Genomic DNA, 23,550 nt, shown 5'->3' on the forward strand with positions numbered 1-23,550 from the left:
GGCTATAAATGTGTAATTTTAACTTGTTTAGGACTTTGCAGAAAGTTGTTGATTTGCTTAGACATTATTTTGCGGCCCATAAGGAGGTCGTCCAGCCAAAGAAAAGGTTTTAAAAAGAATGGTATAAATAAATAAAAGTTGCCGCGCCCACCTCTCACTGATCGGCTGCCGCTCCAGGACCGGGAAGCATCAGAACAGGAGTGTCAGGGAATCAGTAAGGCGATTGGGACTTGTTGTGTTTACCATTCTAGGCCGCTTTTCAAACATTTTTGTTGGCAGGGCAATGTCTTTCATGTTTAATTCATATAGATTTTTTAGAATAGCGGAATGCCAGGCTCGTTACCATAACGGACAACATAACTTTTTTGTACGTGTGATGATTTACTATCATATTTTTACTAATTTAACAGGGATTGGACCAAAATCTATCCTTCCTTCATGTGAGAGCTGCTGATACCTCCATTTTCATTAGATCGAGTCAGACTCCCACCAATTACAAAGTTATCCTGCTTTTTCCTCTACAGGTGAGCAGGATTTGCTTTAATCCCCGTTACTTTAGTAGTTGAGGTTTCCGCTATGTATGAACACACACTAATAGTAACATTGCATTCATCTAGGTGTGCGCAAACTATTTTATGAAGATGGCAATCCTGAATACTTCTAGAAAGCTAAGAAAGAGTTAACCAGTAAAGCCGTGGTGGTAACCATACTTGGAGTTTTATTAAATGGCTCTTGTAAGGAATTCGGAATATTGTCTAGACTTCTACTGAAAACAGTCTTGAATTAGTCATGGCAGCAGAATCGGGGGAATCCGGGACCGGACTACATGAGCAGTAAGAACAGTATCAGGTGGTTAGGACCGGTATAGAGTGTGTCTGACTTATGTGAAGACTGATTATATGGTGCCTCTCAAATTTGGTACGTAAAATAGCATCCCCCGAATTCACCATCAACCCCCTTAAGGACTAGGCCCTTTTTAGTTTTTGATGTTCGGTTTCTCTCCCCCCCCCCCCCCCCCGCTTTCAAAAAATACCCCAATTCTTATTTTTCCCTTGACATAGCTGCCGGAGGGCTTGTTTTTTTTTACGGGACAAGTTTGTCAATGGTTGTATTAAATGTTCCATATAATGTACTGAAAAACCTAAAATTTCTAAGTGGAGTGAAATGGAAAAAAAAGCATTTAGCCATTTTTGTAGGGTGGGGTGAGGTGTTTGGACTGTGTACTCACTGTTGCAAAGAGTGCGATAACTTTATTCTGTGGGTCTTTACGATGACAATACCAATATATTTTTTTATGTACTATTTTTAATAAATTCAGTGTAACTCGAAAATATGTTTAGTGATTTAGGGTTAATAAAAAGTATTCTTGAAGAAAGGGTGATCAAAAAAAGCGCAATTCTGGCTTTGTATATATATTTTTGTCTGCTTTCACTGTGTGGAATAAATAATGCGTTGTTTTCATGGATTGGACTTTTACAGATGTAGCAGTACCAAATTGTATTATGAATATGTGAAAAGGGGTTTCCGCCCCCCCCCCCCTATTTATTCCTTTTTTAGCCCGCATAGAGGATTTGAACTTGCAATCTTTTGATTGCGTATACCATATACTGCAATACTTCAGTATTGCAGTATATGGTATTTCTAATGGCATTCTATTAAGATAGGCCACAGGCCTATCCTAATAGACAGAAGTACATGGCAGCCCTGGGGGTCTTCAGAAGGCCCTGGGCTACTATGACAGCCAAATGGCAGCTCGCGATCTCATCACGCAATTCAGATTTGACAGCATATTTAAAGGGTTGACACAGTGTAAGTTTTCCATTGAGTGGAGTGAGCCTTTACTGAAGTCCCATTCAAAGTTTCTCTTTTGCAACAGAAACAAGTCAAATAAAAAAAAAAAAAATAGAATAAAAAGGGAGAGGAGCATCTGTAGAGGGCCGTGGAAGAGCAAACACATGAATGTGCAAGCTAGGGCAAGGGGCTTAACTTTGGTGTGGGTACAGGTGCTGCCAGCCTGGTTGAGGATATATCTGTGGATATAAAAGCTACAGTCCAGCTTAACCTCTTGACTTGCTTATGAACATTGGTGGCCACCAGGGCCTGTCCGCTGGCCACCACTGTGCAATTCCCAGCAGTGGTGTCTCCAGTAACATTATTTCTTTGTTATTGAACTGGACCCCACCTTTTAATCCTTATTTTATCTCTTACAATAGAAACAGGTGGCAAGCAAGGTTTTTTCCAAAAGGATTTGGAATTGGGTAATGTCAACCACAAAAATAGGTGGCACCGCAGGTATCCTTTCTAATGAAAACCCCTAAATTGGTGTATGGAAAATTAAACAATGGTTGAAGTAAAGTTGACTCTGTAAAAGCTCAGCTAGCATGACATACGAGTATTACATCAAAATTGTCCATCCTGTGTACATTATCGTCTAGTCAAGATCAATGTTTTACTGATCGGCAATGGCTGCAGACTGACCTTGAGTAAGTTATTCAGTGCTGACCTTTAAAACCTCCCGCCGGAACTAAATTCCCCTTTTACTCAAAACTGGTTGACTCACGGTGAGACAAAGACTCAAAAAATAATTAAAAGTGAAACATCCAATTATACTACTCATACTTCCGGCATCTGCAAAGATATTTTTCTAATAAATGCCAGCACCAAAAAAGAAATCTGTAACAGTCCCAGGAAATCTGAAATACATTTTGCCATAGAAGGAGATTGGGATATAATCTTCCTAATCAAGCAGGCTACAGTATGAGAGTTAAGGCTGATTAAGACACAACGATTTTCGCTCAAAAATCGCTCAAAGCCATCTTTTGAGCGATAATCATTGCATCTAGCTGCACTGACATCGTGCAGTTTTCGTTAGGGAATCGTTGATCGCTCTCTTTCTGCATGCTTAAAGACGATGATCAGCCTTATCAGGAGTTCACAGTGGGATACAGCTGATACTATTGATGGCCCTCTCAAAAAGAGGCCACAATACATACAAAGGAATTGAAAATCTGGTCTAAATAAGAGGGTGATCTTTTGCAGAGCTTTCACTGGAATCTAATGTTGATCCCAGCCAAAACGATTATCTTCAGAATATGCAAACTAAAGCCCAGCCCCAATACATGAGCTCAAGTTTAATCTTTAGGATAGCCAGCAAATCCCACAAGGCTGTCAATATATATTGTGTCTAACAGTGCTGATATCTGATACACTGCCCCAAAAAACACCTAAAACCTGATAGTTGAGAGTGCAAGAATCATGGGACAACCCTTTTAAGTTTAGTCTTTTTCTAACAGAATAGGTGATATGATTGGTAGGGGCCCGATTGCTGGAACCCTCACTGGTCATGAGAACAGGGGTCCTAAAGTGTCTCCAAACAAAGGGTACAATAGTCACATGTGAGCAATGCCACTCCAATCATTTCTGTGGGACAGTTGGAAATGGTGAAATACAACCACTTTGTATTGAGTGGTGAAGGAGGAAAGAGGCAATCTACTATGAAGCCTCAGCCACTGAGTAAATAGCCTTTACAGCAGCTATAAGGCTACGTCCCAGACACAAGTAAGAGAAGAGGAGGAGGTTAGGAGGCTCAATGTCTCCTTGCACTCACAGATTCCACTGCTGAATCCCGCTGTGCCTGCGGACATTGGGAGGAAAAAAAAAAAACGTTTTCTTACCTCTCTGGCTCCAGCGCGGACCTACCTTGCGTCGGCCAGATCTTTTTTTCAGCACGGCAGATGCATCCGGACGAGCCGGACGCATGTGCAGTGCATATTTTTCTTTTTTAAATGTCCCACTTTCCCGCGGCACAGCCACAATGACAGCTGTGGGTGTGCAGAGGATGAAGTCAATGGAAGCCGCCCTGCAGGATCCGCAGACAAAAATGGAGCATGTTGCGAAGGAGACACGTATAGATTTTATAATTAAAATCCGCAGGTGGACATTGGGCCTAAATGGAAGACAGTGGAAGCAGGCCCAGCACCTAATGAGGAAAAAACAAACAAAAACCGGTGCTGATTGTCACAAACCACGTACACAAAAAGAAATTGGTTTTCACTAATGCAATGACTGAGCCCATTGCAAGTGATCCAGATTCATACTTTAAATTAGCGTGTACAACGTACATGTAAGCTATGAATATAGGCCATCCGTAGTTACATGCTCAAGGATACAGCTTGTTAATGTTTGCCATTTTAATTGCTTAGATGCAACAAAAAAAAGGTCCAAAATGGTTCCGTAACAATAGAGCCGAGTTGTTCTGGAAGGCGTGAAGCTCATTGAGAAACATGAAGAGTTTCAGAGTTGATAGAACAATTGTTAGAAGGCGTTCACTAAAATGTGCAGAATAAATGAGACTCTCAATAACTACATTATCTTAAATGTTTACAATTAGGAGTATTAGGCTGAAAAAAACGAAATTCCAAAATATGATACATATTGATTAATTTCGTTTCGCCAAATCCCAAAATAATTTTTTACCAGTTATTATTATTTTTTTTTTTAAATTTCAAGAAATACTTGGATATTTGTTGTTGGAATATAAATCATCCCATATTCCACATAGATTTAAAACGTATATATTTTGTCGCTATATGTCCTTCCTATATCCTCCAGTTCTACTACTCTTCTTAGAGTTAGGCCCAAGAAGCAGCTCACGTAAACAGCCAAGGAGCTAGTATTTAGTCAACGATTCATTTGATGTAACTGGTCTTGATTGTACCAAAATTGTAGGCAATCGAAGTTGGTGTCCCAGATGGTCCTATACATGTTCTATCGGCAATAAATCTGGCGAGTGGACAGGCCACGGAAGTGTGACAATGTTCTGGGGGCTTCCTGTGACCCCCTTGTGTGTGCGGCCGAGTATTATCCAGCTGGAAGCCTCTTGGAAGCCGCCATGAGAGGAACACATGTGGCTGCAGGATGTCCTGAACATATCGCTGCGCTGTCATTGTCCCTCGTACCACTACTAGGGGGGACCAAATGTTGTATGCGATGGCCCCCAGACCATCACACCAGCAGGGGGCAATGTGCTGCTTCACAGCAAAGGCAGGATTTAGGCGCTCATCCCTAAATCCCCAGACACAAACATGGCCGTCGTCAGTGCCTAAACCAAACCTGGATTCATCGCTGATGACAACCCGGTTCCATACCATAGCGTCCAGTTTCATCATTCACAATACCCACCTCAAATGGTTGGTGGATGTCAAAAACAGCACAGGTAAAGGGCACTGTGAGAACAAATGTCCTTCAGCCAAGTGCCTGGAAATGGTTCTGAAACACACAAAGGCCTGTAACAATGGTACCACCTGTCTGTGAATGGCGGACAAGTAAAAGTTGGAGCTGCTTGTGCTTGTCAGACAACGCCTTTAGCCCTATCCAAACGCTGTGGCATAATCTGCAGAGGACTGTGCACACAAGGCATACCAGAAATATTTATGAACTGAAACACATTTGCAGGGAAGAATGGTCCAAAATTCCTCTTCGGCTTTGTGCAAATCTTATTTGCAGCTACAGGAAACATTTAATAGGGGTGACTGCTGCAACTGTTTGTGTGTTATTAAATTTAGTTAGCTTGCCTATAGTGTGACTTAATCAATCAGACCACATTTTCTTTGTAATCAATACAGAAATCCAGGTAATTTGCAAGGGTTCACTTACTTTTTTTTTTTGTAACTGTATGCAGAATTGCCAATGTGGCTCAATGGGTCAATGCAGCTCTGGACTGTAACATAAGCTTCAACACAGGACCAAGACAAGTAATGAACTACTAAAGGTTACTCAACTTTGTGTGTATATCTAGAGTATATACAAACTGTAAAAACAGTGTCCTACGGGGAACGTCCCCTTCATAACAAGCTTTGATCTTATAAAGAGTAGACCTGCTACCAAAAAGTAAAAAGAAAATAAATTTAAGGACCGTTGACTGTTGCTCGGAGACCAAACTACAAACACGTTATAGAAGCGAATGCTGGACAAGTTTGGTCCAAAACAAAGCTGGGATTTCTAAAAAGTGATCTCAGCAAACACTCAGCGGGGAAATGGCGCATACTTGGCATCGTATCATATAAAATTACATGAACGCTTAATTGCCGGCTAAAAGGCTTCACACGTCATCATGTCCATCTTCACTCAGCTTCGCATCGCCTTATAAAAATGCAAATCTGGCCACATCTGTATTTTTATAGATAACACTGAATGATTATGCCATCAAAGTGGCTCAAACAAGCGAGCTGCGGAAAGAATGCAAGAAATGTGGGCTTTGGAGCTAGAACCTTCATTGTTTGTGTTCGACGAAAAACATAAGTAATAGGGATGAGCGAACGTACTCGGTTCGGGTGTTTTTTGCACTCAAGCACCGCTTTTTCGGAGTAACTGACTACTTTGACGAAAAGATTCGGGGGGCGGCGTGGTGGAGTGGGGGGTAGCAGTGGGGAACAGGGGGGAGCTCTCTCCCCCCCCCCACTCCCCTCTGGAACCCCCCGCACACCCCCTGAATCTTTTCGTCCGAGTAGTCAGTTACTCGGAAAAAGCGGTGCTCGAGTGCAAAAAACACCCGAACCGAGTACGCTCGCTCATCTCTAATAAGTAACATAGTAGGTTAAGCTGAAAAAATGGCATGTCCATCTAGTTTAGCCTATCCCTCCCCCCTTCCCCATCCCCACATCCCTGTGCTATAATGGAGTTATACAGCTGTTTTCCTTGAGGTCCTCCAGGATAGCATCTCTCAGAAACCCTTCAAAACATTCTACTCACAATAGAAGTGAGACCTACAAGCCTGTAGTTTCCAGATTCACTTTTTTTTACCCCTTTTTGAATAAAAAAAAAGTCATCGATATGAGTCTGGGGGATAATGTTTCTCCTTAAGGATTGCACCACAGGGCAGAGCACCACAAGGGTGTATGGATTCTTATAGCCATTCAATTGTCCCTGGGGGAAGAAAAAAAAAAGCTATGCAAATAAGTAAAGGAATAATTCTCATTAGGTAGCTACCTTCCAATAGGTGGCACTGTGGAGGCTTATTCCACTGCTCATTTGCATAGCTTTTTCTCCAGAGAGCAATGCATGGCCTATAAGACTCCTTACACCCTTTTGGTGCCCCCTACGAGGAGAAGCATTACCTCCTGGACTCATTGATAGCCTACCGCTGAGCCAACCAGAACTCTACTGTGCACTGATGAGTATCAAAAACACCAAAAAAAAAAATGTGCACACACGGATACTGTGGTTTGGCTTACATCGCTAGTCATGTTACAAGGTCGGAAATTTACTCATAGGCTAACTACCTTCCAACATGTGGAGCTATGGAGGACTATTCAATCACTCATTAGCGTAGCCTTCTACACTCTTGCGGTACCCTCCCACAAGAAAAAACATCACCCCCCAAAAACACCTATGAAAAGAGAGATAGAAGACAACATGACGCTAAGGCGCTACCAGTCACACCAGCCATGCTATTTTGGAGATGGAGGTGGCTGCTTTTGACCGTCGATGGCTTCCTGAATCACTTTCAGGCACGTTGCAAAGAGGTTATATGTACAGCAGGGTATGACATGTAAAACCTCCGATCAGTCTTTGCTCACGTGAGGTCATCTGTAAGCTCCCTGTCATTATATCCCGTCTATAAAGAAGCAGGGGTGACGGGCCGCCAGCTGAGTAGCATGCATCTATGTTTAACGAGGAGAACGCGAAACAGATGGACGAAAGAAGGATCGTTTTCTTTGGAAAGGAAATCATTTGCTTTCTGTCCCTGGGGCATGTACTATTACATTTTCATGGTCTGCATAAACCAGCCATGAATATTCGCTTTAACTATGATCTTATTTTAAAACTATACATTATGATAAGGTTAATTAAGAAATGGATCATTGGTAAGGAAATCCACTTTCTTCTCAATGGGGTGTAAACAATCCATCTCAAACTATTCCGACAGATCATCCCATTGACTAACGGAACGTGCGCCGAGTCTCTGGAATTCGACTAATACTTTGTGGCATTCTAACCGCGGCTATGACACTCGGGTCTTGTTACACATTGAAAACCCTTTAGCACAGCTAGCAGATAAGTCTGCTCTTATTATTGTCATGAGGTTTATACAATAACGAGCAGACGCTACAGATCTAGGTAGGGCTGCAATCAGGATCTGTGTATAAACATGCATCTCCAGACCGGAGGGCAGCGCGAAAGAGCGATGATTGTCGGGGCGACTGTCAGGCACTTAAGTGCTTGATGGTGGTCCTGTGTGAAAAGGCCGTTAGGTCCAGTCACCCACCGAGCCCTTTTTCCCCTCTGGTATTAGGGTGCTTTTAGAGGGAACGATTATGATTCAAAATTCATTAAAATGAGCGAAAGTGAACAATAGTAGTTCATCGTTCAGTCGTTGGCTCACGTTTAGACCGAACGAGAACCGTTTGACCATTGTATGCAGGTATGAAAATTATCGTTGGCTCATTCCCTTCTCATTCGGTTTAAACAGCAATCACCCAGTCCCTCTCGTTTGCTCATACAGGGAACGAACGATTCTGAATAATTCTCGTTTGAATGAGCCAACAATGCACCTGACTATCTCAACAGGTAGCAGGAAAGCAAACGAGTTAGTGGTGACATCACTCGCTCGTACGAGAATCGGCTCATCCTACGATGGGTTTCTCATAGTCTTCAATGGCGATTTTGTTGGATTCCCAACCAACACCTCTAAAGGTGACCATACAGAACTGGAAGTTGACTAAAACAGATGATTTCTTTTCGGACAATGAGAAACAATTTTTGGGTGAAGTTAGCCGGTAGTCGCTAGTAGACACATGTAGCAAATAGAGATGAGTGAGCATACTCGCTAAGGACAAATACTCGAGCGAGTATTGTCCTTTTTAAGTACCTGCCCGCTCGTGAGAAAAGATTCGGGTGTCGGCGGGGGTGAGCGGTGTGTTGCGGGAGTGAGCAGGGGGGAGGAGAGACAGAGAGAGAGAGATCTCCCCCCCCCCGTTCCCCCCCGCTCTTCCCCGCCGCCCTCCGCATCTTTTCTCACGTGCGGGCAGGTACTCGAAAAGGACAATACTTGCTCGAGTATTTGTCCTTAGCGAGTATGCTCGCTCATCTCTAGAAGCAAAGTTTAACTTCAGCGTGACGACTGTCTGCAGCAAGTTCTCCTAAGCCAATAAAAAGCAACTGTTTTGTTAATCACAAGAAAAGTCACTGACTAGCTTATCGAATGGGCAAATAAACTGCGGCACAGAACATGTTATTAACTCGTTAAATGTCAAGTTTGCTTCATCTGCACTTCGATGTACAGCATGCAGCAACCGCCGTTATACAAATGACTGTTCTGTGGAAGAACAGTATATACTTGCTTAGTAGAGAGCCGACATTGAGGTCACCATCATTGATGATGAAGGGGCATTACCGCAGGTGACTGCTTGGGAACGCCTACACCTGTATAACGCTCCTTCAGATGGCACAATTATCGTCTGCACGAGCAAACGGCCTCAGTGACGTCATCACCAACTGGTTCACACTTGCGCAGCCTGGGCAGATTCATCGGTCGGCGTTTTACATTCGTTATGTGAAACACTTAATGAGAAGTGTATAAACGGAAGGACAAGTAAACGAGCCAGCGGTGATCTTCAGTCCTGCAGAAACTGCACAACGAATGAGAAGCAAGTGATTTATTTATCGTTCACTTCAACTCGTTTGAACGTTTGTTTTTTTTTAACATTAATCGTTTGGGCTAAACGTACCTTCAGCTGTGAGGTCGAACACTGGCCAGCGCGCTCACGGTAAGGCGATACGATGTATCAGTTTCAACAAGGCATGATGGTGGGTGCCAGGTCGCACAACTTTGGAAATGGAATGTCCCATCAGACAATTAACATTCCTTGATCCATACCGGGAATAAGTCACAGAAAGCATTACCACCCACAGTGGACGGTGCAGTGGTCGCCAACGGGCGCTAAATGATCGCAACTGGCGGCATCTGCTAGAATTGTTCATTTGAAAAGAGAAGCGAATGGCAGAAATAACATCCACATTCAATGCAGGAGGCCTCATATGTATATCCCGCGGGTCAATGCAGCATTCCATTGGATATAGGAGGAGACCATCCACCAGAGTACCTCTGATAACACTACAACACTGGATACAGCCCCTCAACTAGGCTCATGAGGTTCCTAACTGGACTCTAGAGGACTCGTGACATGTGATGTGGTCCAATGAGTGACGGTACCAATTCTTACAGTTGATGGTAGGGTTCGTGTGTGGTGCAGACCCCATGAACCCCAGTTGTCCACAAGGCACTGTGCAGTCTGGTGGTGGTTGCATACTGGTGTGGGGTGTATTCTCATATCATGGGTCTGGGTCTGTTGGCCCACCTAAACACGACATTGACCAGTGCCTGGTACATATCACAGCTTGGTAACCAATCGCAGGCCTTTATGGACTTCATGTACCCCTATAATGATTGGATCTTCCAGCGTGATAATGCATCGTGCCATCAGGCCCAAGTTGTCCAGAGTTGGTTCAAGCAGCATTCTGTAGAGTTCCTACGAATGCTGTGGCTGCACGTTCACCTGGCATGAGCCCAACTGATCATTTATGGGGTGTGGTGGAGAGGTTCATTCACACCCGAGATCCTGCACCCACTAATATCATAGAGCTGTGAGTAGCTATCCAGATGGCATGGCTGAATATACCGTAAGAGATTTTAAAAAGTAAATCAGAAGTAGTAAGAAGCTCGGTATTTCCGTTTCCTTCAAAACCTAAAATTAGACACTAACTTTTTGCCTTTGTCTGAGGGAACTGGGGCAGCGACTGGTCGGATGGAGTGTTTAGATTCTCTTCCCAGTGAGACGTTGACACATTGGTTTGACCTCGTTAGTACTTGAAAGAAGAGCTAACCTCAAAGAGCAGCACTCTATAACTAAACACGTGGCCATACGGAGATTTGCTGAAGAATTGTTAAAAATAATTTAATAGAAATATTTTTTTTAAAATGTATTAAGTTTTTGAAAAAAAAATTGTTTTAGAGTCTCTATAATGTCACCAATAATTACTGCCAAATACCCATTTGTGATGAGTTTAGTAGAGAAAGGAAGAGGGGTGGGGGGAGTGAATAAAAAAAACATAGTCCTTTCAGCTCTTGTACACTACAGTATTACAAGCCCACGCTCGGTAAGGCACAGATATAATTTATTGTGCCCTTCTGTATCCTCGTAGGTCTCGTGATTTTATATAGAGGATTTTGCGATTCCATTTATGGTGAAAACAAAAGTAACAAAGTGGGATGTTCCATCGGACGACCCATTATGAAGCTCTTTTCTCATTGGCGCAGAGTGTTGGGGCAGCAGAAATGCAATCCTAAGCTCTCGCTCACGACCTGAAGGTTGTGGGTTCAATCCCTGTATGGTTCAGGTAGCCGGCTCAAGGTTGAGTCAGCCTTCAGTAAAATGAGTAACTAACTTGCTGGGGGGGGGGGGGGGGGGGGGGGGGGGGGGGGGGGGAAGTAAAAGACGACTGGAGAATATAATGGCAAAAACAGTCTGCCAAGAAAACGGCACGATGTGACGTCACTCTAGGGGTCAGTCATGACTCTGTGCTTGCACCAGGGGACTTTACCTTACCACTAAAACATCTGTACTGACATGCTGCGATTGTTTCTCCACTCATGGAATACGCAATTCGTATCCACGAATGTGAGTGAAAAAGCGATTTTACATGCTTTTCAATGCCTGCGTTTTGCAGCAAATCCTCCGTACGGACACCGATCACAGATTCCGCAATTGGAATCAACCCGTGTGAGTCTCACTTTACTGTACAATTATACCTATGGTATTGTTACTGTTCTACACCGCTGTACCCTCCCAGCACATGCATTACCCCGAAATGCATCTTTTACTGCTGGGTCAATATCAAATAAAGTAGAATTTTGATTGATACATCCTGCTCCTCAAGTCTTTCTTCAGGATAGGTCATCAGTAGTTGATTGACTGGCGTCCGCCACTCAGGAGCACAGCTGATTGGACATCTGCTGTCAGTGCCGCAACATACAGGGGTATGGAGTAGAAGCAGCTAGCTCCGACCTTGTATAGTGGCCAGCGATTGTAACTGCAGGTGCAGCTCCCATTTATTTTAATGAGTGCTGTGCATGCGAATTCAAGCACCGGCAACTACAAGGGGTCAGAGCGACAGCTCCGTTCCCTTGTGTATTGCGGCGCTAACAGTGACTGCCCAATCAGTTGATCAGTCGGGGTCCCAAGTGGCGAATGCAGCCGATCAACAATTGATTACCTGTTCTAAGGATAGATCATCAATTGTATTTCCCTGGACATCAATAGTATCCCATGCTTTAAGAAAAAAATATATTTAAAAGAAATCAATCTTCATAAAGGAAGACTGCTGATCCATCACAGGCGCGGACTAGGATTTAACGCAAATGAGCACAAAAATCTGTCTTCTGTCATGTCAGATTAGAATGGGCCAAAAGTGAAGTCCTGAGTGAAGCCGACAAAGTCCAGCGGGAACAGGGGGCTCAGATGAACAGCAAAGTCCCCACATTTTAGTGTTTGGTGGGGGGGCACTATGGCTTACGTTACATATATGACCTACACTTCCAAATTCCAAGGGGTGTAATTTTTGCATAAAAAGATCCTCTCCAGACCCCGACATGTGAGGGAGTCACATGTGGGTTTACAGCAGCCATTTATCTTCTGCGGTGTGTAATGAGGTCACATCTGTGCTGCATACAAGTAGAGTTCCCATAGTACAAGTATAACATAGTGAGGATTACACGGGTCACAGCAAGCAAACTCCCGCTGCCGGGGTTAGGAGGTGACGGCGCGATCACTTAGTGCCATCTATGTCTGAGGACTCCAGTGAGGGTATTTACGATGATAGATCACACACATCATACGGGAACCCAGACAACACTGGATATCGCAGTCATTTCCATATTTTCCTAAAATGCTGTAAATGTATCGGATGTAGAGACTCCAGATCCCACGTCCGTGATGGAGCTGTATGCGAGCCTCCTATTCTCCAACTGCCTATCTAATGAGAGTGAATAGCCATTGCTGGTGCGCTAATCCACCAGTAAAACATGAGCCATGCAAAGCATCATGTCAGCGTTGCTCCCTTGTTAAGGGACCCCTTGTCTATGGAGCCCTTGTGCAGCTGCACAGATAGCATATATGGCATATCCCTCCATGATCTGAAGAGATATACGGATCCGCTATACTCATCTGATGTTTAGGTCTTATTGCATCTCATGCTAATTTTTCTATTGTAGCCCTATCATTAAAAGAAGTTGAAAGAAAGAAAATGAAGAAGCATCTTCTCTAATTAGAGACATTATGATGTATTCGCATGTACTATAAATTTGTTGCAATGAAGCTGAGCATTTAACTTTATGATGTCCTAATAAACAGAGTGCTGCTCTCAGCCAATCAATGCAGCGATCGCTGAACCAATGTGACGACTGTGATTGGCTGAGAACAGCGCTCAATGACCAATCAGAGCAATTGCTTCCTTGAGGCGGGATTTATGAACACCGCCAACAGGAAGTGATTTTCTGTCGGCGCCCAAGGAGTACAGGCAGCCTGGCGGAGCTACAGAACTTTGCAGGCCAGCGAGAGTGACCCAAGACCACGCCTGCTTCGTTTTAAAAATTTTTTATGTAGTCTAGCTAGGGCTTATATTTCAAGCCACCCCCACCCTCCGGGCCCCCCTGAAAATCAGGGTAGGTCTTATTTTCTGGGTAACACTGTATGAATGACTGACTGTTTACTCTGAATGAAGGCGGGCGACTAGAAGAGATTTCGGGCTCACGCCACTTAATTCAGCTAGAGGAGCATTGCCCTGTGTAATACATTGACAAACCTCCTTGAAATGCAACTACAGACCATAAAGCCATTATACATACACAGAAATCAAAAGACAAGTGTATCCAATGCCGACGCAGGAGTACAATTTAGCTTAGATTGCAAAACTGCTCAGGCATTATGATGGCGCTTATGTATATTGGGAGACCGAAGGCAGCAACATCACTTACCTTGGTGAAAAACACTGTTAGATGCGTCTCACTGCCGACTACCCAGATGGGACATTTGGGGGATTTCAAAAAATTACCAACCTGAAAAAATGAAAGAAAAAAAAAAATTTAAAAAAACAAAATCAATAAATGCACAAAGATTAATCATCAACAAACAGGCCACCATGACAAGTGTGAAGCGGTATGGATAGGAAAATGATGCACTGATCGGTGACAATCACAGGAGCGGCATACACAAAGCTATACCCAGAAAGTGCCCAGAACAGACAGAATTAGAGTTGGGCGATACGAGAATCTTGGCGTAAGACTAACAGTGTTGGTTTCATAAATCTGCCCCATGCTGTACTAACGAAAAGAAAAATGGCCTCTGTTGCCAGTAGCAACCAATCACCGAGCAGATTTAATTTGTAAGCAGTGACTGCTGCACTGTGATGAGTTGCTATGGGTGACAGACAGTTTTTCTTTCGGTCAGCTTCATAAAACTTTCCCCATCGTGTCTAAATAAAGATCAGTTATCAGGATGCGTCCGTCGCAGCGTCAGGTTTGCCGGGAACATCCACTTTTTATCATTAAAGAGTAGCTGAACTTTCAGAAAACTTTTGACGTGTCATGTCAAATGTACTGATCAGTGACGAGCCCCCCACTGAGGAGCGCTGTGCCCCCTCAGATCTGTTCACTCATTTTCGGCTGCTTAATACAGAGTATCACTACACCAGTGTGAATAAGCCCTACGGGTACGTTCACACGTTGCCGATTCGCTGCAGATTTTGTTGTGGACTTACAGAAGATTTTACCCTTTTTACCAATTTCAAGTTGAAAAGGATGAAATCCGCTGCAGATCTACAGCAAATTCTGCCGAAAAAATGTGCAGCGAATCAGCTCCGCGTGAACATGGCCCATGACTGGGCTCACACAGGACGGATTTGCTGCGGAATTTCCGTACGAATTGTCCACATGAAAATTCCGCCCGCAGCTCATAATCCCGGGATCAGCCAGCAAAGTGGACGATATTATGCAAAAATCTCATCCACACGCCGCGGCCAATCCGCTGCGGAAAAACAGTGCGGAAACGGCCATCCGGTGCAGAAGTTAAAGACACAGCTTGCCCCTTTTTTTTTTTGGTTTGCCGCAGTGGCCTCTCTTCTCTCTATGGGGAGAGATGGCCGCAAAGGAAATGCAGGTGGCGAAACGGCTCCACGACCCGCAGCTACGATTTTCCCGCAGAATTTTTGTAAATTTTCGGTGCCGCCAATCCGCTGGAAATCCGTCCCACGTGAAGATAGCCTAATGGGGTCTACGCATAGGGCGGAAATCATGAGGATTTTCCGTTGTGGAACATCCACATTAACCCTTTCCAATCCACTGTCTGACGTCTAAAGACATTCTGATTGAAGGCTGTACAGCTCCGATGTCGGAAGACGTCCGGCAGGGTATTATTACTGTAGATTACTGGCCGCTGTGTTGTCAGTGGGCCCCTCCTGCATGTCCCATACCGCAGTTCTGGCTCTAGCCAGCAGATGGCGACATTGTATAATGGCAGAAAGAGAAAGCCCCCTAGGAAACCCTGAATCCAAAATTGGATTGCAAAGAGTTAAAACTGCGTCAAAAACCCCACGCCAATGGTGACGATTTTGATGCAGTTTTTGAAGTAGTTTTGATGTAGAATTTCGGCTATGGAAAACCATTAACCCCTTAAGGATGTGGCCCCCTTTTTTTTTGCTTTTCTCCCCATTTTAGTTTTTTTCCTCCTTGCTAAATCATAACTTTGATTAATCCATCAACGTAGCAGTCTGGGGCTTGTTTGTTGTGGGACGAATTGTATTTTTCCAGGTATCGTTTTATGACCTGAAAACATTTAAAAAAATTCTAATTTGAGTGAAATAGTAGGGAAAAAGGGCAATTCCACTGTCTTTGGGTGGGAGGAGTCTTGTTTCTACGGTGTACACCTTGTAGCAGAGTTTTTTTTTTTAGCTATTGGTTTTAAAACCTAAAAATCTTTGGAAAAAAATGAAATTATTTCCTGCCGCGTCTTCTGACAGCCGTAACGTTATTTTTCCGCTGATATGGTTGCGCGAAGGCTTGTTATTTGTGGGTCCTGTAATTTCTATTGCTACCATTTAGGGGTACATGCAACTTTTTGATCACTTTTTATTCCATTTTCTTCTTGGAGTGCAATTCTGACGTGCGTTTCTTTTTTCTGCCAACGTTGCCCATGTGGGGTAAGTAATGCGTTACTTTAGATCGGACTTCTATGGACGCAGTGATACCAAGTAGGTTTTTGGTTTTTTTTAATTATAAATATGCAGAAAGTGTTTTTTTTACTTTTTATTTTTTTAATTAATAACATTTTTTAAATTGATATTTTTTAAGTCCCCATAGGGGACATTAACTTGCGATGGTTTGATCGCTCCTGCAGTATGATGTAATACCATAATATTACATCATGCTGCATTCTAACAGGCAATCAAGCCACGCCCTAGGCACGGCTTGATAGGCAATCTGCAATGGCAGCCCAGCCCTGGCTGATTCCAGAAGGCCCCTGGCAATCAAATGCAACCCCACTATCTCATCACAGAGGTCCGTTCGAGACCCCCGAATTCCCGATTTGAACATTTAAACGCTGGTCAGAATTGACAGCGGGATTTAGAGAGTTAACAGCTGTGATCAGCAGGAGTGCTGATTCCTGCTGTTGTGGGCGGGTGTCAGCTGTAGGAAACAGCCGGCATCTGCAATGTGTAGAGCAGGATCAGCTCCCAACCCCCCTCCACACAAACCCCGAACCTCCATGATGCAACCATCAAAGGGATTGTCTCATGAGAGACAACCCACTTCAAAAACTTGCTGCTCGCACAACCTCTGGAAAGCGGCTAATAATGGAAAAGTGCAGCTTAGCAGGCATTTCCTCGATAGCATCTGCAGGAAAAGAAATATATTACATGGTGGCCATTCAAATAAACTGCTGTCCATGTAATACAGTCACAGTTCAAGTCTGCCAGAATGCTAGCTGCTCCTACAGCTGTGTAATACTTCATTTTCCCTGTGGGGGTGCTGCAGGAAGATTGAATACCTGCTACTGAGTTGCTCCACATATTACAGCAGAGTACAGGGGGCCGCAGCAGTAGCAGGACAAACTGCCTATGCATGCGTGTTCAAGTCGGAGAACCTCTTTACTGCCGCTTTCCTAGACTGTCAACTATAACATTTTCTAATTTGCAGTTAACCTTGTGACCATCCTGTCTCCTGGAATTGTGCCCTTTCTACTGAAGTCAACAGTCCCTGCGACAGTAATATCAAATACTTCCTCTGCAGGCACCAACAGCAAATGACTATTTTTACTACTCCGTAAACTTGAAAATACCATCAAAGTCATAGAAGCATAAACAGGCGACTAAAGACTGGAGTGTGTTCTGTTAGTTTATATTTCCTCGTCCCTGAGAGGTGGTGAAGTCTCCTCAGATGCTGAACTCAAGGAGAACAGAGACTTTTAAACATGGAAATTCTTCTCCATTTATAGGCTCGAGACGGAAAGGTTGTCCGGTATCATAGATTGAGGGATGTACTATGTTCGTGTGCCGTATTTATCATACTGACTGACTATAAGAGACGTATACGGGTTTTAGACAACCGGAACTAGGGGGAAAAAATATTTCACTGATTAACACTTCCCTAATTGCCCAAGGAAATACATAGTAACTAGAGATGAGCGAGTAGTGCCTTAGCCGAGTATCTCCCCGCTCGTCTCTAAGGATTCGGGGGCCGGCGGGGGAGAGCGGGGAGGAACGGAGGGGAGATCTCTCCCTCCCCCCCCCCCCGATCCCCGACGCAACTCACCTCTCACCCACGCCGGCCCCCGAATCTTTAGAGACGAGCGGGGAGATACTCGGCTAAGGCACTACTCGCTCGAGTAATGTGCCTTAGCGAGTATACTCGCTCATTTCTAATAGTAACATAGTATGTTAGGCTGAAGGAAGACCATGTCCATCTAGTCCAGCCCATTCCCTCCCCACTTCCTTGTTGATCCAGAAGAAGGCAAAGAAAACCCAATGAGGCAGAAGGCAATTAGCCCATTTGGGGGAAAAAATACCTTCCCGACTCCATAGTGGCAGTCAGAATAATCCCCTTATACTCGTTTTAAAGTTCCTATCCGACTCCAAGACCCGAATCAACAACCCCGCTGGTTATATAATGTCTATATCCTATAATATCATAGCGCTCTAGAAAGGCATCTAGGAGAATGGCGGATTCAGTGTTTGAGTCATCTTAAGTATTCTAGTGTAATGCCTATTAATGACCCAGCAATATCCTCACGGTATGATGGAATATAATGCATGTAACTTATCTCTGGTATAGACCCAAATCATAGGGTTGTATATAGAAAAGCAAATCAGTGAGTCTTGTTATTAAAAGGGATATCATTACTTTTTACTATTGATGACCTATCCTCCCCTCTCGAAATCCTCACAGATAAGCTGATCCCCCTTCCAACAATCCAGTTCCGATCAGATGGTCACTTTAAAACTTCTCGCTTATCCCAATTCTAGTGGTAATCACTGACACGAAGTCTACATCCACCAGCCTCTGTACGGGTTGGTTTGGGGTAAATACTGCGCTTTTCTTATATTTATAAACTCTCTTGTGGTTCCAGGAAACAGTCGATCCCTCATGTCGTTAATGACATTCTTATTTAGTAGCAGAAGGGAAGAGCAATGTAATGGCTTAACCACAAAGCCAACATCTGGCCAGCCACCTGACAAACATGTTATTAACACATCAGTACAGAACAGCCAGGCTCTTGTCAATGGGAAGTAATCTGCGCGGCTTGTAACAGGGGAGATACGGAGCGGACAGGAATAACGGATCCATCACACGAGACCATAGTCTGACAGGGCTCGCTGTTCGCTAAGAGCACGCGGTCTCCGTAGACCCACTTTACAGAAGAGGGGCTTACCTTGCAGTATCGCAGGGACTCCATTAGAGTCAGGAAGCCGACGTGTGTCTGACTGTGAATACCCAGCAGTTCTAGAAGAGACGGGAAAAAAGGACATTTATAGTAAAGCCTTCTAATGACTGCATACAAAGGTCTTAACCCTTTCCAATCCACTGTCTGACGTCTCCCTACATTCCGATTGAAGCTTGTACAGCTCCAATATCAGAGGACGTCCGACAGGGTATTCTTACCGTCTATTGCCAGCCACTCCGCTGTAAGAGCCTCTCTGGCGCACACACTGGCCTTAGCCAGCAGATGGCACCGTTGTAGAACAGGAAAAAGAGAAAGCCTTTTAGGAAAACCCTGAATCCAAAATTGGATTGGAAAGGGTTAAAAAGAGGACCCACCATCACCTCTCTTGACAGGTTTATCTTATGCTACGTGTAGATGCAACAATCAGCGGCCAAAAAAAGTTAAAAATGAGCGAGTGAATAATTGTTCCATTTAAACGCGAACCAATGACTCAGACGCGACCAATCGGCTTGTTCAAACCGTGCAGTTTTCATTGATTGTTCTCTTAAGGGCTTATGCAGACGACCATATATCGGGCAGGTATTCACGCTGGCTGATATACGGCATCCCTCTCTGCAGGGGGAGGAGGCTGGAAGAGTCGGGAGCAGCCGGGAGGAGTACAAATTGCCCAGAAAACCCCTTTGGGGGTGTTCACACGTTGCTGATTTCATGTCCTATGAGGAACGGTTAAAGGATCTGGGAATGTTTAGCTTGCAAAAAAGAAGGCTGAGAGGAGACTTAATAGCGGTCTACAAATATCTGAAGGGCTGTCACAGTGCAGAGGGATCAGCCCTATTCTCATCTGTACAAGGAAAGACTAGAAGCAATGGGATGAAACTGAAAGGGAGGTGACACAGATTAGATATTAGAAAAAAGCTTTCTGACAGTGAGGGTGATCAATGAGTGGAACAGGTTACCACGGGAGGTGGGGAGTTCTCCTTCAATGGAAGTGTTCAAACAAAGGCTGGACAAATATCTGTCTGGGATGATTTAGTAAATCCTGCACTGAGCAGGGGGTTGGACCCGATGACCCTGGAGGTCCCTTCCAACTCCACCATTCTATGATGTGGATTTCGTCGCAGATCAGATTTCAATCTTCCAATTGTAGGAGTAAAATATGCAGCAAATCAGCGGTGTGTGAACACATCCCAAATCTTCATTTTGCATCACTTTAGGAGTCCTTGGAACATCCTTCCATTTTTCCATATAGCTCTGGATCCAACATACTATACTTTCATTGTCCTAGAACCAATGACTATTGCATATTGAGGGGCCGCCGTGTACTATTTGCATATTCTTCCATTGTCTGATGTCTCCCACCTTCTCCTATTCTCACATGAGCAGAACAATGGATAAAGCAGCCGTCTAATTAGGATGAACACATGAGCTGCAGGATCATCTGGCCTCCTGGATCTGCTCAGCACTGCGTGGGTGGAAGGTGCTGGAGCAGCGACAACTATTTATATAGGGTCTGCAAGCATCAAATAGGAGTCTGTAACTTTAGAAAACAACTATTAGGACGAAGGTCGGGGGATAGAAGAAACGGACAGTAATGTAGAAAACAGAGGAATAAATAGGTCAAAAATGTAGTGGAGATTCATTTCATACTTTATCTGTATGGAAGTCCCAGATCTGATTTAACCGTTTCCAATCCACTGTCTGACGTCTAAAGACATTGTGATTGAAGGCTGTACAGCTCCAATGTCGGAAGACGTCCGGCAGGGTATTTTTACTGTATGTTACTGGCCGCTCTGTTGTTAGGAGCCTCTCCAGCAAGTCACATACCGCAGTACTGGCTCTAGCCAGCAGGTGGCACCATTGTATAATGGCAGAAGGAGAAAGCCCCCTAGGAAACCATGAAGCCAAAAATGGACTGCAAAGGGTTAAAGGGGTTTTCCAGGCGGTTGCTATTGATGATCTATCCTCAGGATAGGTCAAATAGCTGCAATTACCAGTACCAGCCACTAGACGATGGTCGGAGCACCAGCTTCCACTTTGCACCCTGTGTATTTTGCCAGTGACAGTGGGCGCTGGAATAGCTGATCGGTGGGGACCCCAAGTATGGACCCCAGTTGATAAACCATTGATGACCTATCCCAAGGATCGATCATCAATAACCGCCGGGAAAACCCCTTAAAAGTGTTACAAAGTGCTTCAATTACAAGATTGTGATAAAGTCTGACTGCCACCACTAGCGCAAGTTCCCTTTATACTCTCTATGAGCACAACAATAAAATGTTGCAGAATATGCTCCTTAGCTCCCCCTAGTGGCAGCTTTTGAAGGTATTTTCCTAAGATTTGATGTTTCCTCCTATCTACACTGTCGGATAAGAGTAGGTCCGACTGTTGGGATCCGAGCTGATCATAACAATGGGGATGCTGTGTCCACAAATGAATGGAGCCACAGCCATTCATCCCTTTGGGACTGAGTAGGAGAAATAGAAGGCTGCCAATCTCCGATGGATGGAGCAGCAATGCCTCTTGCCTCCAGATGGAGAATTTGTTAGGGGTCTGACCTTTTGCAAATAAGGAGCAATTAAAATTTAATGGCATAGTTCTGATAGCCTTGTGTTTCCATCTTTCACCATTTTCAAGATCACCGTTTGTTGTCAGTGAATGGGAGCATTGTCTATGTTGTGCAGCTATCCCACACACCTCTATACACATAGTAATTCTCACAGCTTTACCATAATATATCCCCTCGATTCAATCCTCTGAACACAGTAGTAGCATAAACTTTTCTACGGTTTTGCTACAATGTATCGGTGACACTAGCAGCTACATTTCGCTCACAGATGATTGCCTAGACTGGAGGTACGAGTACCAAATCCTCAGTTGGAAGAAGTGTTACGCTTGCCCGGTTTCTCTGAACATATACAAGAAAGTTTTGATTCACTGACAGCAAGGTCAGATAAATTGTAAGCGCAGAGCATGTCCAAAAGTTGCAGCACTTTATATTATACAATGATTAAGCTTTATTTACAAGGACGGGACACAAAGCCAAGAACAAGGGTGTCTTCTGGTGCTGCTGGAGATCTGACAAAGTGAAAAATTAGGTAAGTTCCCGTTTTGCATACTGGATCCCATGACGAAATGTTTATATGAATGTAAAGACACTGGAACATCTTCCATACACACACTGTATATAGCAACGGTCAGAACTTGAGCTGTTCTGGGTTATAAACCTCTGTAATATTTCACCACACTGCCCTCTAGTGGACAACCCAGAAATACATGCAGGGGAAAATGGAAAAACAGGACAATCAGTAGAGTGCTATCAATTATCTATACATTCTAAATGTACGAATTATAGCTATATCGCCTTAAAATGACAGTTCGCCCTACACTGCCATTATATAGTCTATAAACAGAATTCACTTGCATAATATGTCAAGCAGTACATTACTTTCCACTGATCCCGTGCAGTCAGTATTAGTCAAGACCTATATTCAGAATTCTGCGGCCTCAGAGCTGAAATGTCCCAGCGTAACCTGCTGGACCAGAATAGTGAGTGCAGCTGTGGAGGATAATACAGGATGTAACTCAAGATCAGTACAGGATAAGTGATGTAATGTATGTACACAGTGACTCCAGCAGCAGAATAGTGAGTGCAGCTCTGGAGTATAATACAGGATGTAACTCAGCATCTGTATTGGATAAGTAATGTATGTACACAGTGAGTCCACCAGCAGATTAGTGAGTGCAGCTCTGGAGTATAATACAGGATATAACTCAGGATTAGTACATGATAAGTAATGTAATGTATGCACACAGTGACTCCACCAGCAGAATAGTGAGTGCAGCTCTGGAGTATCATACAGGATGTAACTCAGGATCAGTACAGGATAAGTAATGTAATGTATGTACACAGTGACTCCACCAGCAGGATAGTGAGTGCAGCTCTGGAGTATAATACAGGATGTAACTCAGGATCAGTACAGGATAATTAATGTAATGTATGTACACCGTGACTCCACCAGCAGAATAGTGAGTGCAGCTCTGGAGTATAATACAGGATGTAACACAGGAACAGTACAGGATAAGTAATGTATGTACACAGTGACTCCACCAGCAGAATAGTGAGTGCAGCTCTGGAGTATAATACAGGATGTAACACAGGAACAGTACAGGATAAGTAATGTATGTACACAGTGACTCCACCAGCAGAATAGTGAGTGCAGCTCTGGAGTATAATACAGGATGTAACTCAGGATCAGTACAGGATAAGTAATGTATTTGCAAACTACTGAATGTAGCTGTATTGAAGTTTGTATGTAGAAGTGCCAATGTGACTTCTGTCATTTAGTTTTTGGAACTAGCACAGCACCACAGATTGGAAACCCAGTGATCAGAGCTTTTTGGCCTATGGTTAACAATATGACATATCACTGAAGGGGTATCCCTGTCTCAGAATGCTATTTGCAAGGTTCTATAGGCTCCCTTGAATCCTATAGGTCATACATCCCTCCTTGCTCATGTCATCTGTCCCCACTGCTCCTAGAACTATTTTCCCCTCAAC

At 43.9% G+C, this 23,550-nt stretch overlaps 1 protein-coding gene across 2 annotated transcripts in view; it reads right to left on the bottom strand.

Annotated features, from left to right (window-relative positions):
* The window catches only part of MINDY3 (MINDY lysine 48 deubiquitinase 3), a 115,687-nt gene that overhangs the window by 52,168 nt on the left and 39,969 nt on the right, over nucleotides 1–23,550 (bottom strand). For both annotated transcript variants that reach the window (XM_066584942.1, XM_066584943.1), the window contains exons 10-11: nucleotides 18,981–19,051; nucleotides 14,033–14,113 (exon numbers count right to left, since the gene is read on the bottom strand). In XM_066584942.1, the coding sequence (XP_066441039.1) occupies nucleotides 14,033–14,113; nucleotides 18,981–19,051 (152 nt within the window). The remainder of the gene's footprint in view (nucleotides 1–14,032; nucleotides 14,114–18,980; nucleotides 19,052–23,550) is intronic.

This window comes from Eleutherodactylus coqui, chromosome 12 (genome assembly GCF_035609145.1).
Source record: "Eleutherodactylus coqui strain aEleCoq1 chromosome 12, aEleCoq1.hap1, whole genome shotgun sequence".
Taxonomy (NCBI): Eukaryota; Metazoa; Chordata; class Amphibia; order Anura; family Eleutherodactylidae; genus Eleutherodactylus; species Eleutherodactylus coqui.